At 39.4% G+C, this 18,278-nt stretch overlaps 1 protein-coding gene across 3 annotated transcripts; it reads right to left on the bottom strand.

The window, feature by feature from the left end:
• Nucleotides 1-6,141: 6,141 nt before the first annotated feature.
• Nucleotides 6,142-15,705, bottom strand: MTFR2 (mitochondrial fission regulator 2). Of its 3 annotated transcripts, XM_088053156.1 has the most exons (9): nucleotides 15,574-15,705; nucleotides 14,864-14,995; nucleotides 14,416-14,520; nucleotides 14,055-14,179; nucleotides 11,847-12,061; nucleotides 10,587-10,887; nucleotides 8,455-8,641; nucleotides 7,882-7,943; nucleotides 6,142-6,898 (listed from the first exon to the last, which is right to left on the bottom strand). In XM_088053156.1, exons 1-9 carry the CDS (start codon nucleotides 15,637-15,639, stop codon nucleotides 6,880-6,882), a joined length of 1,212 nt encoding a protein of 403 aa, XP_087909282.1. In that variant the 5' UTR covers nucleotides 15,640-15,705; the 3' UTR covers nucleotides 6,142-6,879. The 3 variants fall into 3 exon arrangements, with proteins under 3 accessions (XP_087909282.1, XP_087909281.1, XP_005518541.2); XM_088053155.1 differs by lacking the exon at nucleotides 7,882-7,943 and having other exon boundaries at nucleotides 8,464-8,641; XM_005518484.3 differs by lacking the exon at nucleotides 7,882-7,943.
• Nucleotides 15,706-18,278: the final 2,573 nt, after the last annotated feature.

Consider the following 18,278-nt stretch of genomic DNA (forward strand, 5'->3'; position numbering starts at 1 on the left):
TTAGTTTATGCTGTTCTATTGCAACTATTTTTGTTAAAGATGATTTAAAACATCTATTTTACAATAAAGTCACAAGAGATCAGTCTTGTTATCTAAGTATTTCCAACTATGCAAAAGGATACTATTGTGCAGATTTTTTGTGTAAAACTGATACATGCCAATTGACCTATAGTTGTGTCTTACCCCACTTTTCTTAAAAAGAAAACTTAGATGACACAATTCTCTGAATTTCTGCAAAAGTTCATTCAAAGTAAATATAAAGGGCCAGATATGTCCATCAGCCAGCTTCTTTAGAATTTGCAGATTTAAACTGCTTAGCCATCTGCAGTTCAAAGTTTTTTGTTCTAGTAAGCAGAGTTTAACTTATTCCTCCATCAGATAATTACTTCAGTGGTAATTAGTGATCCTGGGTTTTTTCCAAGTAAATACATTCCACTTTTCCTAAAATCTATGCAATTCCTAAGTGAGACTTTTACTCATATTGAAGCAATGGAACAGCAACAACTTCCAAATGGAAGTCCCAGGGCGTGTGACCAGGTGTGATGTTCATCATCCTTAGCCTGTATTGGGTCAGCTATTCACCGCTATCGTGCAGTCAAGATCTGGCCAAGCATTTTCTTCAAACCTACTAAGACTTGACTGTGAGACCTGTATGCTGGAGGATGACAAAGGACTTAGTCCTGTGGCCAAGATCCTCCACATCTTTTATTACACTAGAGAAGAGGAAAAAGGGGGTACATGGAAGAAAAATGCTGTGAGTTGGTACACATGTGTAGAAATAGCACAAGTGTCTCTGGGTTCCCTGGGCAACTACTAGCTTAGAGCACTGTTACCATGCTCTTCTCCTAGCAACAGCTCCGAGAGCTCACAAGGCACAAAGCAGGATCTCACAAATTCTGTTTATCTTGCTCACCTTATGTAAATGCATCTTCAATATATTCTTTTATTTGTGAACTCAAAAACCTAATTTAACATCAAAAACTAGTTCAGCAACAACCCAGGTTATGCAGCAGATTATTTGGTGTAAACTGCATTGCTCTAATATACTCAAAATAATCGTAAAGACAAAGTATACTCTTCAAATCTGAAATAAAAGGTTATGCCACTACTGAGAAATAATAAATAATAAATGGGCTGGGGATTTGCTAGAGGTCTTGAAAAAACAGACTCCTCAGAAATGTAACTAGTAAAGCCTTAATATAATTCTTATACATGCAGACAGTGCCTATGAGGGGAACAGACAGAAGAAGCAAGCACAAATGGATGAAAGTTATTGAAGTGGTCAAATGAGCAGATAGGAACAGGGGATGTTGATAAAGCCCACATTTCACCTGAGTCAAACCAAAGTACATCTTCAAACTACCTATTTTCAGTATCACAAAATACTGAGCTAGAGATTATTTTCCCACTGTACATGCTGGTAAGGAACTCCCCACTTAATAAATTAAAACCAAGAACATTCAGCTAGACCTCTCTTCACAAACACTTCCTTACAAGAAAAGAAAGAGTTTAAAAACAGCCTGGCTTATCAAACTTGCCCAAGTAGATGACAGTCAAACATGGTATGCAAGTCAAGCAAAAACACCTGCTAGAAAATGGATAATGGAAAAAGATGAGTGAAATACCAGACAGACAAAATTGAGTAAGAAACAACAGAATGCACATTAAAAAACCCCTATATTCCAAAGGACAGAAACCCCTCACTTCAGCAGTAGAACACATAACCTCTGCTATTTCAGTTATTTCTACAGTGCTTCTTATAGAAAAAACAGGAAACTGTAAGGTAACAATGCATCAAAAAGCCGTAAGGCAAAAGTAACACAGGGAAAAAACTAAAACTAAGCTTACTTTAAATTTCTTCCTACTGCTCCTTTATGCCAGCAGCTGTTGCTCAGTGGCAACTACCTCCCAGCAAACACAGCTGCTGTGTTACTGCATGAGAACTATAAAGTGAAACAGAGAAGTGGGAACAATCAATCCAGTTTAACTTTCCCCATTAAATAAAATGCCGACTACCAAAGAGAAAGCACAGATGGGAAGAACGAAGTTGACACTTTAAAGATTGACATTACTGGAGGTTAAAAGTTGCCCAGTTCTGCAAACATTCCCTTACCCAGCTTTAGGGATGCACCTAAACTTGTTCAAGTCACTGTGTACATGTGCAGAACAAAGAATGCATATGTTTATAGAAGAGCAGTATATTGATTCATCTGAAAGAAAAAAATGTGAGTTTCTATGCCCCATAGTCACTTTGACTTTTAATAAGTAAAAAGCAGCATATTTTCATTTGTATAAGCTAGAAGTTATGTATACAAATCCATGCAATTTTGTGACAGTGCTCATTGTAAGTGTACTGGACCACAAAGAGAAATCTCCAATGACCATTTTACATGGGATAAAGAGGATATTTTTTCAGAAAAAATATTAGTGCCAGGTCAAGCTCTTCTCTGACTCACCACATAAAATCTTCAGCCTGTTCTCCCAGAAAATGAAGTGGCAGTTTTATTTTGTGAAGAGAATAAACTAGTCAGGTGTTGACATTTTACTAATCCAAGTGAACATATATACAGTTCATCACAATGCTAGTAAGACAGAATCATCTACCCCTATAATTTAGTGTATACCACTATAAAAGTAAAAATATAAAGGGGTTAAAATTCTGTTGTGAGATTTCATGCTGACAAAGCAGAATTCCTTTTTATTTTAAGACTTGCAACATAGACCCGGTGTGATACTGCTCTCTTGTGGTTAAACTCATGCAGTTCAACTGCAAAACCTAACAACTATTTGTATCAATTATTTTAAACTATTTTAAAATGCATTTTAATCTCAGACATTTTTAGCTGATCAGCAGTTCGAAGCAATCAGTGTCAGCTCCACCTCTGCAGCCTGTACTGACACGTCTCTGTTATCTAAAGTGAGAATTTAGACTGCTGCTTTTGCTTCTGTGTCCCAGTGAAATCAAATGCCTAAAATTAACCTTAAACAAAAGGTAAGAATACATCCATCCCAGTAACATTGAAAGTCTGAACACTCTTCATAACATACATAAATAATTTCCTTTTAAGGCCTACTTTAGCTTTCCAGGCTGGATGAAAATGTAGGCAGAAATTAAAATGTAAAGAGGTCTAGAAACACAGCTGGAACAAAAGCAACATGCTGTTGTTCTTTCAATGTGGGAAAAAAAATTATTCAAATTCCCATTGCAGAAGGAGAGGTCCTGCTGACAGGATTATTGGGGAAAATAATGAATATCAAAAGAAAGGCCTTCTGATTATTGTAATCAAAAATTGTAAATAATCCTGCCAAATACTGAAATGTGCCAAATTTCTCTGAAGTAGTAGGACAGCTGTCGTCTTTAGCCTTACTCACAATATAGTTTTAAATATTGCCAAAACTAGCACTGCAATTCAAGACTAAGTTCCTAAACAAAGTGCTTCAAGGCATAACTATGGAGAATGATGTACATTGTTCTAAACCACTGAAACATCTACAAACAGCAAGTCTGTCAAAGACCCTTCCAGATTGTGCCTTTCACAATTGGCTAATTTGCAAGAAACAAAAGCAGAATCATTTACACAAACAGATATGAGCATTGATTCATGTTGTATTTCCTTTCATATAACTCAAATTACTCTAAAACATCCACTATTTATGACTTCATAAGTTTACAAAAATTCTTCTATTTAACTATAAAATACCTATTCTTTTTGCTATACTGTTAATACAGAGTGACTTCAGCTTCATACTTCCAAGTATTTTGAGAAATAATGAAAAATTTCCCTCTTTATATATGGGTAATTTACAACAGGTATCCTGCTAGTTAAGAGACATACTTTACCTTCTCTGGACATGCCCAAACATCCCCATGTCTTTCTTGCAGTGAGGGACCCAAAACTGTACACAGAACCCAAAGCGTGGCCTCACCAGTGCCAAGTACAGGGGGACAACCACTGTCGTGGTCCTGCTGGCCACACTATTCCTGGTACAGGCCAGGATGGCATTTGCCTTCTTGTTCACCTGGACACACACTGGATCATGTTCAGACACTGCTGACCAGTACCCCCAGGTCTTTTTTTGCCAAGTGGCTCTCCAGCTGCTCTGCCCCCAGGCTGTAGCAATGCATGGGGTCGTTATGACCCAAGGGCACTGGGCCTTGTTGAATCTCATAGAGCTGGCCTTGGCTCATTGATCCAGCCTGTCCATGTCCCTCTGCAGAGCCTTCCTACCCTCCAGCAGATCAACACTCCCACACAACAAAATTTTCATCACAAACTGTTCCTGTTGGCCAAAATTGTAGCTAAATATATGAATCCTGGGGAGAACAGAAAAATTGCAAAAGGAGTCCAAAATAATAGTTTGTCAGGAAGAGAAGAAACTGTTGGTCACATAAAGCAACTGATGTAGGGGACAAGAGAAACTACCCTATTGCTTTACACACATTTCAGTCTCTCAAAGAAGGAATTCCATCCTGCTTGTCAGTCACATCAGCAGGGCCACAACCCCTGAAATCCCCTGGATCTAGGAACGCTGATATAAGCCAGGAGATTCACAGAATTCACAGAATGACTAGGTTGGAAGAGACCTTCAAGATCTTCAAGTCCAACCCATGCCCTAACACCTCGACCAGACCATGGCCCCAAGTGCCATATCCACTCTCTTTTTTAAACATATCCAGGGATGGTGACTCCACCACCTCCCCGGGCAGACAATTCCAGTACTCTATCACTCTTTCTGTAAAAAACTTTTTATTGATATCCAACCCATATTTCCCTTGGCACAGCTTGAGACTCTGTCCTCTCTTTCTGTCAGTTGCTGCCTGGAGAAAGAGACCAACCCTCACCTGACCACAACCACCTTTCAGGGAGTTGTAGAAAGTGATAAGGTCATCTCTGAGTCTCCTTTTCTCCAGCCTAAACAACCCCAGCTCCCTCAGCCATTTCTCACTAGGTTTGTGCTCCAAGCCCCTCACCAGCCTCATTGCCTCCTCTGGACGCACTCCAGCGTCTCAACATCCTTCCCAAACTCAAGGTGTGGCCTCACCAGTGCAGAGTACAGGGGGGAATGACCTCCCTGCTCCTGCTGCCCACACCATTCCTGATGCAGGCCAGGGACCCCTGGTCTTCTCAGCCACCAGGGCACTCTGCTGGCTCATGTTCAGGTGCTGTCACCAGCACCCCAGGTGACTTGTTCCAGCTCACTGCACTGCAGATACTGAGCGAGATGGAGCCAATTCATAGCCCTTATGCTCACTGGGACTCGCCTGCCTTCATGTCCTCTTCAGCAGGCACCACGTGGACTTCCTTCACTGTCACTCCCTGCTGCTCTTGTACAGCAGAGACAAGAGCAGCAGACAAAAGACAATGAGGAGCTTTGATGGAAGAGGACAAAATTATCAAGTATGGGTTTGAGCTGGATATTCTGGACAGATTTCACAGCAACTATGAAGTTTAGGTAGAGAAAGCAGCAAATGCTTATTTGGGAAGAAAGTGAAGGCCAAACTGCTAGGGACCAATCAAGGAATGGGAGAATATTATAAAGTTCAAGAATTACTAAATCCAGAAGAAATAAATGCCTAGAGAATTTAACTTTAGAAGCAAAATGTATCTAATCATTTAAGCTCCAGTTTTAGTCAAAAGTTAATTTTTAAAAACAAAATGCAAGTATAGTATGTGCACATTAATTTCTTACAACCGTGCAAGTAAAAGTCAGCAGAAAGAGGGGATGCAGCTTTCAGTCTACTCCATGTAAATGAGTGGGGAAATAGAAGGCACACGGGATATAAGGGACATACTCAACAGTCTGACAGGATTTAGATTTTATACATCAGGATTATTAGATAAAGGATTCAGTGAAAGCAGGTCCTGTAAGCAGTGGATCATTTGTAAATAAGTGGCTTCATTACATACTCTGGTAGGAAATAATACAAGCTGTTCTTTAATTAGTTTTAGAAAAAGCCATTTAAGAACTTGTTTAATATGATATGTCTAATACCATCTGATATGATGTCTGATGAATATTATTGTCTAATAAGATACAAAAGAGTCTTCAACACAAAACGCCATTACCACACGCATTTACAATATAAAGAGAATTTTATTTCATACACTCTTGTGAACAAAACTGAGTTCAGATGCACATACCAAGATACGAATTAATATTTACTTACATATGGAATTTAGACTGTGTGCAAGCAGATCTCTCTGCAAGGTCTTTTTTACCTCAGAATGCAACTCCCTATTACAGGCATTTAATAGATGACCTCCAGTTTCTTTACAGCACGAAGTTCCACAAACATGAAAGTTAATCTCCTGACCCAAAATAAATTAGAGAACTGTTTGCACATGGAATGAGTTGCATCAGCAAACTCCTAAGAAAACCAAGACAACTATGCCACTCTCGTGAAAAGGTATTACCATTATCTACAGTAGTTGTAACACAGTAACAAAAAGTTTACACTTCCTTGTTATTTACACTGGAGTGCAAAGAGAGCATACATCAGCTCCCACAGCAAGAAGTCTTTGTTTTCCCCCTACACACACTGCTTTCTTGAATTTCCCAGGTTCCAAAGACACTGCTCCATAGCAATACAATTGCTTCTCTCAGTTCTGTGCTTCTTGTAAAAGCATCACATTCGCAAGTTTGGCTACTGAGAAACCAAAGAGAAGAGAACCCTGCAGCACCCAAACTTCAACAGCATAAGAGAGGTATGTTCTAGAACAACATGTTACAGCACCTTACAGCAGTTTCAAAGTGGACCCACCACTTACAGACACTGAACTTTCCTTGGAAGTCTCCACTAAATATGAGCTCTCGCTTTCCATGCTGGTACCTGCTTAACTCCATCAGTTCTTGTAACGCTGGGTTTTGCATTTGGCTTCATACTCCAGCGTCCAACCTGAGGAGCAGAGATGAAGTTAAAACTATACCCAAGAAACTGAATTAGAAGATATTTACAAGAAAAACATTTTGGAGGAGTTGTTGCACTTTTCTCAACATAGAATAAAATAGTAAGTCTGTGCAATTGGTTTGAGTACATTTATTCTTCAAAACACTCAACAGTTAAAGGCCTGGTTACATACTCATAAGAGTATTTTGCTTTAAACAGAAAAATTTGATCTTTTTGTATCTACACCTGAACATGCTGGCCTTAAGCAGGACTTCCAGGACTTTATAATACAGCTGTCAGATCCTGGAACAAAAACTATTCCATATACAAGCTGTTCCAGAAGCTATTTTTGATCTTTGTATCTAGAATCAGGTATGTCAGCTATGCACAGTGCAATAGTCTGCAGCATCCAAAATACAAGCATGGTTATTTTTTAGACATTTTAATTTTTCCTTTGGGGAAAAAAAAAAGTTGAAGAAATTTATTAGGACTGCACCTAGTGTCAACAGAACAGTTGACACACTGCAGTCTGTAAAATACATGATACATTTAGCTTTGAAAATCCTTGTAGCAGCTGAAATAAATTTTAAAAAATCAAATCAAATCATCTAGAAAGAGGAACACATACACATTAGTTTTCCTCAAGTTTTCAGCCACACAGCTAGCCACATGTAAAAGCAGCTTCCAAAGAATATTTAAGAATATCTGGATTTCCATTCTATGTTCTGCATCGCTATTTCCCTCCATTAGGTCAACAAATGCCACAGGCCAAATCTTTTATCTCACTCTTATGATAAAAAGATAGAATTGCTAAGCAGAGAGATGCAGTTTAAATTCATTAAATTAAAGTAATCTATTTCAATCCATCCCATCTGAGTAGTTCTGAGGTTTGTGGAAATGCCTAACAACCAGCCAAACAACAGCAGTGCTGGACCATATAAACTGAGGTAGCTGGCACATGCTGATATGCAGAAATCAGTGCTCAAAATCACCTTAGTCCAATGGCTCTGTCTGCCACTTCTTTAGTCCTAGGAAAAACTGTATTCTTCTTGGGCTTTACAAGAGAAACACAACTCATTTTGGATCAAGATTCAAATTGTGTGGAAATTACACGCAAAGGAAAGTATTACAGACTACGTACTTATTTTCATTTCTGAACACTTAGGGTGTATTAGTCAGAACTTTCTGTACCTTCCTAACAACCTTATTTAAAATTTCAGTCAATAACTATTTAAACACACAGTTTCTATGCATGGGTACCTGCGCCAGGTACCATCAAGCTGCAAGGTCTACAGTTCAATCAACTATGAGCTGAATTTTTTTAATCAGTCTTCTAAGACTTTTTTCTTTACACATCTAGAATTGCATTTACCAGTCTAAATCCACCCAAATTAATTTGAGATTTTCTGCTTTGATTACACTTCAAACAAAGTAAAACGTAACTAACTGAGCTGATGGCTAAAAAAATTTTAGAGAAATTCTAGGTTTGTGAAAACTCTGCAACCATCCATGAAAACAGAAGTCAGTTCAAGAATACAAACACACATTCTTATATAAAAACATACCACAGGCACCTCAGGACTAGAAAATGGAGAGCTATCAAAAGAACTATTCTCTTTGTCCAGAGAATCATCATCTTCATCATTTCTATGTGCAAATTTCTGCTTTAGAGCACGAGTTAGTAGAGCAACCGGATCCCAATCTGAACTTTGTGTCTTTTTGGGTCTAGAAAGAGGAGTACCTCCAGGAGACCTATATAAAACAACAACAAAAATTATTGTCTCCTGACCCTAATCTTGTGCTGAACAATCCAAAATCTAGAGACACAACTTCTGTAAACACCCTTTTCTATAAACCCCTGATTACACAAGTAATGCTGCTGTAATTTTAAAACAATTCATCCATAAAACTGATACAGTTACACCCAACAAGTTGTCAGCATTCCTAGCCTGAAAACACAACTTGATGCTGTTCCATGGAGAAAACTGGAAGAAAATTAACACAGGGTGTTAAAGTATTACAAATAACAAGAAAAAATAAAAAAAGGCAAAATTGTAGGTTTTATATGAAGTCATTTGTAAGTCATAATTAAGTATGTTAATGGGAATGTCCTACTAAGGTATTTCATAATCATTGTGAACACAATTTAATTTAGATTTTATTCATTTTAAGTTCGTTTAAATTCAGAAATCAAAACAGCACCTACACCCCAAAACTTACCATAAACGTGGAAGCTAGTCCAAAACAACAAATCATAAGACTTTCTAACCATTAAGACACCTTGGGTGGGGTGGAAAAATCTAGAGGTGTTCGGAGTTCTGCTAGTAAAGTGCTGTCTGTGCGCTGATGATTTGTACCTAATAATGCACACTGACAACACCAAGTTCTAAGTCTGGCACTTACAGTAAATGTTGCTTAACACAAAACCTGAGAGGACTGACTTCACAGTCCCTATAAAAACAAGCCCTCAGAGCACTTGCACAATTTGAAAGACAGTGTTTGGGTGGTAGAAACTGGGATCCTCAGGCTCTCAATTTCTGAGAACAGTAGACTTCCCTATGCACTGTCAGAAAGACTGTAACAATTTTAATCATCACTACTCTCCCCAAAATCATAAATTATTCATTATTCAGTTAAGTTCTACTTCAGAATTCATGCCTAAATCCAGAAAGCATTTTGGATGTACAAGCTACCACTTATTATGCCCCAGCTCAAGATGTTAAAACTGTCAACCTTGGGTTGACACCTCATTTTCTTCACTCACCATACATGGAATTAGAGAAAAAAAAAACATATAAAAAGGAAACACACAGGTTTACCTGAGAGCATTTTATATTGGCTTTACCTAAGAGCATTTTATATTGGCTTTATTTACTGTGAGAATGTCATCAAAAGCATAAAGCCGTACTTCAGATTTGCATTTAAATTTTTTGCCCAAGTTTTGTGCTAGTTATTTTCAGGGATAAAGCTCACAGTTAAGAAAATGTTGAAATAAGAATGCAGTTAAGTTTTGCCAAGCAACATTCTTCCCACACTAAGAACTTCAAATATTCATTACAGGCTCAGTTTTTCTTACTTTTTCAATCCAAGAAGTTCAGAAAAGAAATCTGAAGGTGTAATCTCTATTATACCTAGCCCAGCAGAGACCAGAAGAGGTGTTGCAGCATTTAGTAAATAATTTGTTTTACAAGTCAACTGCACTTACCATCAAAACAGCTGACCACTAAAAACATTTATAATCCAACTGCACTACTGAAATGCAAATTTATGAAGCACTTTCAATAAATGATACAGCACATGTTCTTGTTAACACTTCAAAGCTTGAAGCAGGGTATTTTGAGTATGCTAACAGTAATTTTCTAAAGTTTCCCTAAGGATTTGGCCTTTCACAGTGAATCCAGAAGGGTTATGCCTTCAGATCAGTTTCATGTGCCTTTACATGCAACCTCCCCATGCCAACCTGAGAATTACATGCTGAAGCAGCAGAGTAGTTTAAAATGCTGCAATAGTCAGCATGTATTAAATGCATCTAAAAGCCGTGTCACAAGTATCTTACATTTCATGCTGTGAACTCAGAAGTTGCCAATTTCAGTTTGTCAGCAGTAGCTGCTCTTTACGTGACTGGTGTTCTCTGGTGCTACAGAAATGCAGTTGATGCTCAGGTAGCCTTGGCTTGCTGAGATCCAATCCAACCTACCTCTCAACAGCTCGCAACTGAACTTTGTTCAGGTCTTTTAGAACATCCATCATACTGGGAATGTTCTTTGTCCTCTGGTGATCAGTACTGTCAGCTACAGTTGAATCACTGTTTCTTGCAGCTCGGCGTTGTTTGGTAAGTTCCAGTGCAGAATTACTAGCAACAACACCAGATGGTGCACCAGAAGGAAGTGGAGGAGGCGAGGGAATTACAAAGTGATTGTGAGAGACGGACAATGGCGTAGAAGTCATGGCTGGCAGTGGGTAAAATCCATCTGGAGTGCTGAGTGTTTTAAAGGCTTCTGCATACAGTTAGAGAAGAAAAACAACAACATGGTAAGACTGCCCTCTGCATGTTTTTAGACACCTTGCACACTACAACACAGAAGAACTAAACTTAAAATAAAGAACATTATTTTAAACCCACAAATGCAGAATACATGAAGTAATGAATCTGAGGTGTGTTGTGCTGCTTTGATTTTCTCTTCTTGTGTCTGGGCACTAGAAAAATCAGCAAAGAAGCCTGCTGCTACATACAGTGATCAATGGTCTAGAGGTTACAATAACCTACATGAAGCAAAAGGTAACCAAGAAACATGCAAAACAGATTACAATACTGAGTGCAATGGAAAAGAGAGAGAGAAGACCCAACGGAACAGCTGAATCACAAGTGCCTCACAATGCCACAAAAAAGTAACTACCTCGCACCAGTCCGAGTATTTCAGCAACCACAGTGGGGCTGGTCTGCAAGTAAGACAACTGAGACTTAAAACTTCTCAGGAAAAAAAGAGGTCACAAGATAGAAGTGCATGTTGGAGACCAACTATCTAAGACACATCTGTTTGCAGCATTTGTTTTTGTTAAAGCCCCAACCTGACTGACTTAGAACTCTTCTTCTACCCATTATTTTAGTAATTTTTTAGAAACAAGTAATAGTCTGTAACTTTTTTAAAGTTATTAGTAGCCTATAGATAATGATGTTACTAAGCTCCTTCACCAACATGGAAATGAGAATAAAGAGTACTTAGGATCAACTGCATTTGAACTTGGCAAACAGACCACAAAACAGAAAAGAGAAAGCACACAATATAGCAAAAAGAAAAACAAAATATTATATTCAGTAAATTTAGTTGGTGTATCTTCTATAAATTTAGTGTATCTCCAGTTAGAAAAATCAAATATGTTCTCTACCAACATCAGACACAGCAAGCTCTAAAGCAAAAAAAGGAACACTGGTTTGCTTCAAACCAGAAGTGCTTACGTGAGGGAACACTTCCCAAGGTCTTCACTGAAACAATTGCAGCAATCTGAGCACGAAGAAAGGCCAGCTCATCTTCAAGTGCAGAAATTTTCTGGAGTGCTGTTTGATCAACACTGTCTTTTTGCACACTGTTTTTCGGAATGCTCTGTATTGAATCCAGACATGGATGTGGATCAGAAGGAGCTGTACTCTTCTCTTTTCTCCTTAATTCAGTCCTACAAAGCAAAAAAAGACACAGTTTCAAAAGGCTCAGCCAACAGTGGAAACCTCAAGACTACTTGGGTTGCTCAAGCAAGTGATCCTCATTCAGCAAGATCTAGCTTTTCCAGCTATTTAAAGAAACTATACTTTTAACTACTCATAACATTTGAAATGTTTGAAGTCTCCCTTTGCTCAAGTATAATGCAGATCTTTGCAAAGTCATGGTAAGAATTAGTCAGATAATTCACTTAGGGAGAATTAAACATCCTAACAGTGGGATTGTCATTATTCAGTAACTATTAGACTGACACCATAAGGTGTCTCTTCCTTCTTGCCACATGAATATGAAAGGCAGGAGAGTCAAAGAATAATGATCTCTTAATTATGCTTCAGAAATCTTAGTCATTTATCAAACTCTAAGATGAACACTGCAAGCAGCAAAGTACTTACAGTCTTGAAAATAATAAGGTTTAATACAGATTTACAGAACAACAATCTCACCTTCTGTAAGCTACTATAATCAAAGCCAGCAGTAAAAGAAAATTGTGCTTTAAGTCTCAGGTTTTAATTTTAAAAATTATTTCAAGTCTGTGCCTGGAGAAATAAACTTAAAAATACAGTATAAAAAAACTACCAGAATTTCATAACGAAACATGGAAAGAAATTAAATTTACCTGATTCATTTAAGATGCACTAAACTTTGATTGGAAAAAAAGCCCAGACCTTCTCCCTTATTTTAAACATCCTTTTACTTCAAATCAGACCTGAAGCATTGCTTTCTGATTTGCCAAAACCCCCTTGCTATAAACACTGCTTAAGAAGGAAAAGATATCAATTAGAATAGTTGTTCTTGAAAAACATCCCAGAGAACCAGAAGAGGAGGGGGAGCAAAAAATGGAAACAAAGAATGAACTGTCACAGTTCTGTGAATCTGACCAGCTGAAGGACAGCACAAGCAGGACAGGATTTTTTTGTTCTTTCAACCATCTTCTTGTGCTTCTGCTATTTTATTACAGCTGTTACAAACAAACTTTAATAATTTAACAATAATGCCTCAGGAAACATAAGATGAAACAAACTGTATTCAACTTCTCCAATGAAAAGCGTGTCATCTGAATTCATCAATTTCTTGTCTTTTCATTACTGGTAAGCAGCACAAAGATCACAGACAATATGAACAAATACCAATATGAAGAAGAATTATACTGTCCTATACAAATGCAGTACAAGACAATACAAGTGTCCACATTTTAATCTTGCTTCTGACTCTAACTCATTCTTTGATTTTGAACAGATCTTTAGAGGAACAGCAAGAAAACTTACTATTTCTTCTCCAGTGGGAAAAAAAAGACAAAACTTGTATACTATTTGTGCCTGCAAATTCCTGGACAATTTGTCATTTCACAGTACCTGAAATATTTTGTAATTTGTAAAAATATGTTCCTTCAACCCTCTAGAAAAGCTAGAAATATTTATATAAACCATATTGAAAATTATTTATTATACAAACTATATTGAAATTTATTTACATTTTTTTAAACAATTATGTTTGTTTTTCCATCAAAGCAACTGTCAAGGCTTACACATGGCATTGTCAAAATCAAAGCTAAAAGGAGACATTTAAATATTTTTTTCTCGTTTTCCCATTTACAAGGTTTATCAAAAAGGTTGTAAACTAGAAGGATAAAGATAGGAATAATCTTACAGCATAGTGCAACAACCAGCTCCCTCCCTCACAAAATACTTTGTGAGTGAAAATCATTTAAAGTACCAGTAATGCACCTGACATACTACCATGAAGAGAAAAGAGGAAATTCAATTTCAGAAATCTTCCAGAAAAGAATGCTTTACATATTAAGAATTTTCAGGTAAGGAGGAAGTGCACCCTGAAAAAAAGCCCGAAATGTTTCCAGAAAAGGTTAGGAAAAAAGGAAAACAAACACAAAATCACACACAATAAAGAAGACAGAAGTTATTTCTAGTACTCCTTTTTACATTTCTACTTACCTAAATCTAGTACATGCTTGTCCTTCATCATTTGCCACCCAAAGGACATCAGCAAGTGATGGAGCCACAGCAGCTGGAGCTGCACTTTGCTCATCATAACCCAATGGACCTGGGTCTCGAACAAACTAAAAACAAACAATGCCAAAGAAAGATATGAAGGGAAACTGGATTCAGCACACACTGAAGGTTCTGCCTCAGCAAAAGAAATGTTCAAACAGTGCTGTAAGGAAGTTGAAAACAGAGAATATATGGAATGCACCACACAATTACACAGGCTAAAAAGAAGAGGAAAGTTACCATCAAATTAAGAAACAAGAAAATACAAACAGGTGAAGTATATATGAGATAATAAATTGCTTACTTGAAAACAAGGTCTGGGATAGGGCTCCAAGGAAAGAATTGTCCCAAGTCTACGAACAATACTTCGAGTAGATCCATATTCCTTTTTTTGGCAAACAGATATGACCTAAGAAATCAGAAAAACTTTGAACCTAACAAGCAAAATCAAAGCCCTCAGTTCTTAATCTCACTCTAATCAAAGTTATTTAATTATTCCATGTTACAGGCAATTAAATATAATGCAGTTTAGTTAACCTAACTTTTCAATGCTCTTCTCAAGCTGAAAGTCCAAAGAGGGCTATACTAGTGTGATGGACAGTGCCTAACACACTGCCAAAATACAGAATATTTTAAAGAGTCACAAAGGCAAATATCTTGAGATACTGGCAAAAGTGGCCACTTAATTAACTACACGCATCTGTATAATTCTTGAGAAAGAACAATTACAAAGTGAAATAAATTTAACATACCTTGGCCCGATACTTCCTTATGACAGCATGTAACTGCTGGAAATGCCTTCCTGATGAGACTGCTGAAGGAAGGCATGTTCCGAGAGTACGACTGATACTTCTGCCAAACAAGGGAGTTTCAAAAAACACGACCTGTCAAAAAAACCAACAGCTTCCAACAACGGAACCAGAAAGTAAACAGGGCAGCTCAGCCAAACCAGCATCCTGGAGATACTCTGGTAGTTTCCCATAAACAAGGCGAGGATTGTCTCAGGACCACAAGCTGCGGCAGTGCCTCACTGCAGACAGCCCCCACTGAGGAGCTGCCCACAAGCTCCGACATCAGCCCCTGGCCCGGCACCAGCGCCTCTTCCAGCTTCCCCCGCCGCACCTTTCCCAAGTCTCTGAACACACGGGATTAACTATCCCTTGGGAAGGGGTACGTAGTCTTATCTGAAACAGCAAAGCACGAGCAGCCAGCATCACTGACTATCTTACGCTCAGTTCAGGGCAAAAACAGCCACTTGAGAGAGCCACGGCAGTGTCCGGGCACTGACGCTACATGTCCCCACGTGCGGGCAGCGTGTTCCGACAAACTCGGCTGCGGGCAAGGAGGGCGCTGAAGGCGCCCCACCGCCCGCGGTGCCCACCTTCCCTCCCTCCGCCGAGCCACGCGGCTGCAGGCGAGACGCCCCGTCTCTCCGGGCGGAGGCAGCGCGGCGGGGTCTCACCTGGCGGTGCGGCCAGCCGAGGTAACGCAGCAGCCGCCGGAGGAGCTGCAGCAGCAGCAGCGCCATGGCGGGCAGCGCTCCCCGCGCGCAGCCCGAGCCCGACGCAGCGCCCGGAGCGAAGCCGCCCGCGTCCGCAGCGCCACCAGTGGCTGGGGGCGGGGCGCCGCGGCAGCCCCGCCAATAGGAAGCCGGCGGTGCCCGCGGCAGAGCCAATGAGCGGCGGCGAGGGCACATCGCGGGGGGTGTCGGGAGGGAGCGGTTTGAACCCGCGCTGCCCGGGCCGGCTCCCCTTCCCAGGGAGCGCTCCCGGGAATGCGGGCGGAGCGGGGGACACAGCGCACCGCGCCCGGATCCGGACGCCTGACAAGGCGGTGTACTCACAGCAAAACGCAGCTTCCGCCTCTGCGAAGGCAGAACACAGTACGCACCAACAGAAGAAATGCACCAGGGCCTGTTAACTCACTGAATTAATGGCGAGGAGCTAAACGGAGTTTAGGTCTTCGATGTAGTGAACTCCTAACTACTTCATTTGATACCTAAAATAAATGCACAAAGTATCCTCAACGCAACAACTGCCCAGTAACAGCTGACTAAACTGACTTTACTTCAAAAGATGGCTTTAAAATTCTGCACTTGCTCTTTAAATATCTTGCACTTCTTTCATCTTTGTAAGGAAGATTTCTACTGTTTTCCTCAAGAAAATTTGAAAAGTTCAAGAAAGTTCGTGGTACTAGCAGTGCTTCTGCTAGGAGAAGAAATATCCTTTTCCTCCAGCTATGCACTCGGTGTTTGGAGATCACCTTCCCTCGTCTGTGCAGTCGGTGTTCCTATTGTCAGTACCAGAGTTGGTACAGCAGCATTGCTGGTTACTGTTATCCACGACCTGTCACGTGGATCGATTCTCCAAGACCCAACACAAAGGAGGAGCAATACTGGTAACACACACTGTAGTAACAGAATACAGCTGGTTCAGGGGACTAGGAAGGAAGGTTTAAGCTTGAGGAGAGGAAGGGCAGAACATTTTCATGGATAATTTGAAAAACTATGCTACAATACTTTATTTTAAAAGAAAAAAAAAGTACTTCTCATCTATTCCTCCAATACCTTACTAAAGAAGGGAAGTGTGAACAGAGAGGGAGCAACACACAGTTCTACTGGAAAGCCAGCAAGAGGCAGGGTCTCACACACAACAGCGAAACTGAGGCAATTCCATTTCACTGCAGCACCACTAACCAGCTGCACTGAATGAGAGGCGCAGCTGGGAGCTCATACAGGAATGCTTCAAGTTAACAGGTACAGCTCTGAACGGTACAGAAAGGACCTGCAGGAACTTCTGAACAATAGCATCTTGTAACAGGCCAGCTTTAAAAAACAAGGAAAAGTGACACAGGGCTCAAGGTTTAATGCAGCAGCTGTACTGCTGGAGCTGAGCCAAAGCTCAGAGACAGCTCTCCTTTTCAAGCACCAGCAAAACAAATGCAGGAAAGCTTTACTCTTATGTAGTTGCCCACTGTTACAGTAATGCTGATTGTTCCTGGGAGGGAAGAGGGTGTGAGATTTAATCCTAAATCAAGAAACTAAATGGACACTGTACTAACAGTACAGCTACTGGATTCCAGATTGGTTGGTGGCCTTTTGTTTTTGGGCCTAGTAAAATGGATGCCTGATTTTATCTGAACTGCAGGGATAACTTCAAACTTTGTGAATCCACTTCATCTCTGCATGGTGTCCTTAAAAAGTGCTTCACTGCTGAAGAGCAGTGAGTCAGAATGAATAACTGAATTCAAAAGACAGTTAAACATTTTATACCAGCATAACATCTACATTTTTTTCCCCCTGTACCACCAGTGATGGCTTTACCTTTTAACATGAAAAAGGAAAAATGCACTAAAATTCCACTCACAGGTCATGAAACTACCTTAGCAGCACCAAGTGAAAACCTCAAAAAATGTTTCTTCTTGGCACAGAAAATCCACTGTTCATGTTGAAGACTCGTAAGCGCTGAAGTATTAAACTTGGATTAAAAAAGTAATCTCCACTCTCACTTTGTTTCTTACAGATCTCTCAGAGATAGATTGCAACTTGCATCTTTGACTACATTATTATCTCTTAATTTGAATTAATTTATTTAAAGAAATCTTAGTGGCTGTCATCATGTGTTCTGTAATCAAACAATGTTTCTGACAAACTACAATGAAACTAGAGACTGCAAAAAAATGGATTTTTATGATCTAACCTCCAGAAAAGTATGTAGGATCAAATGTCATTACCAAAGGAATCTCTACCAGATCTCCTTGGACATTCAGCTGAAGTACAAAATTTAAATCTGCCTCAACTTGCAGGATTTTATACTGCTTTATGACACACAGACCCTAACAATTCACATTCAACTTGACATAAATGATACAAATTACCAAGGTCATGACAGCTCAAGCATATCTTGATCCTGTTCAGTTTCAGACTTACGTTTCATTTTACTTCATTAGGACAGATTTTGATCCTGATGTCAAGTTTGCTTTGTTCCTTTTGCTTATTCTAATTTACACAAAGTCTGAGGTTTGCTGAGAAGTCCAAGGAAAACTCAGTTTATCATTTCAAACAGCTGCTGAAAGATGTACTGTACATGTAAAAGCAAATCTTGCAACAAAAGTTTAGTTGGTCTAAATGCTTTAAAACATAAAGAAGGAATGACTCTTGAGGCAAGT

This window comes from Pseudopodoces humilis, chromosome 3, assembly GCF_049639895.1.
Source record: "Pseudopodoces humilis isolate 2021_Gansu_Grassland_sample_001 chromosome 3, ASM4963989v1, whole genome shotgun sequence".
Lineage (NCBI taxonomy): Eukaryota > Metazoa > Chordata > Aves > Passeriformes > Paridae > Pseudopodoces > Pseudopodoces humilis.

Bases quoted from the DNA above. Each gene is read 5' to 3' on its own strand.
- MTFR2 (XM_005518484.3), bottom strand. From the start codon at position 15,639: ATGGCGCTGCTGCTGCTGCAGCTCCTCCGGCGGCTGCTGCGTTACCTC. The intron at 14,996-15,573 runs GTGAGACCCCGC...TTTTTTTGACAG, and splicing joins TCGGCTGGCCGCACCGCCAG to GTCGTGTTTTTTGAAACTCC. The intron at 14,180-14,415 runs GTAAGCAATTTA...GTTTGTTTTTAG, and splicing joins ATCCCAGACCTTGTTTTCAA to TTTGTTCGAGACCCAGGTCC.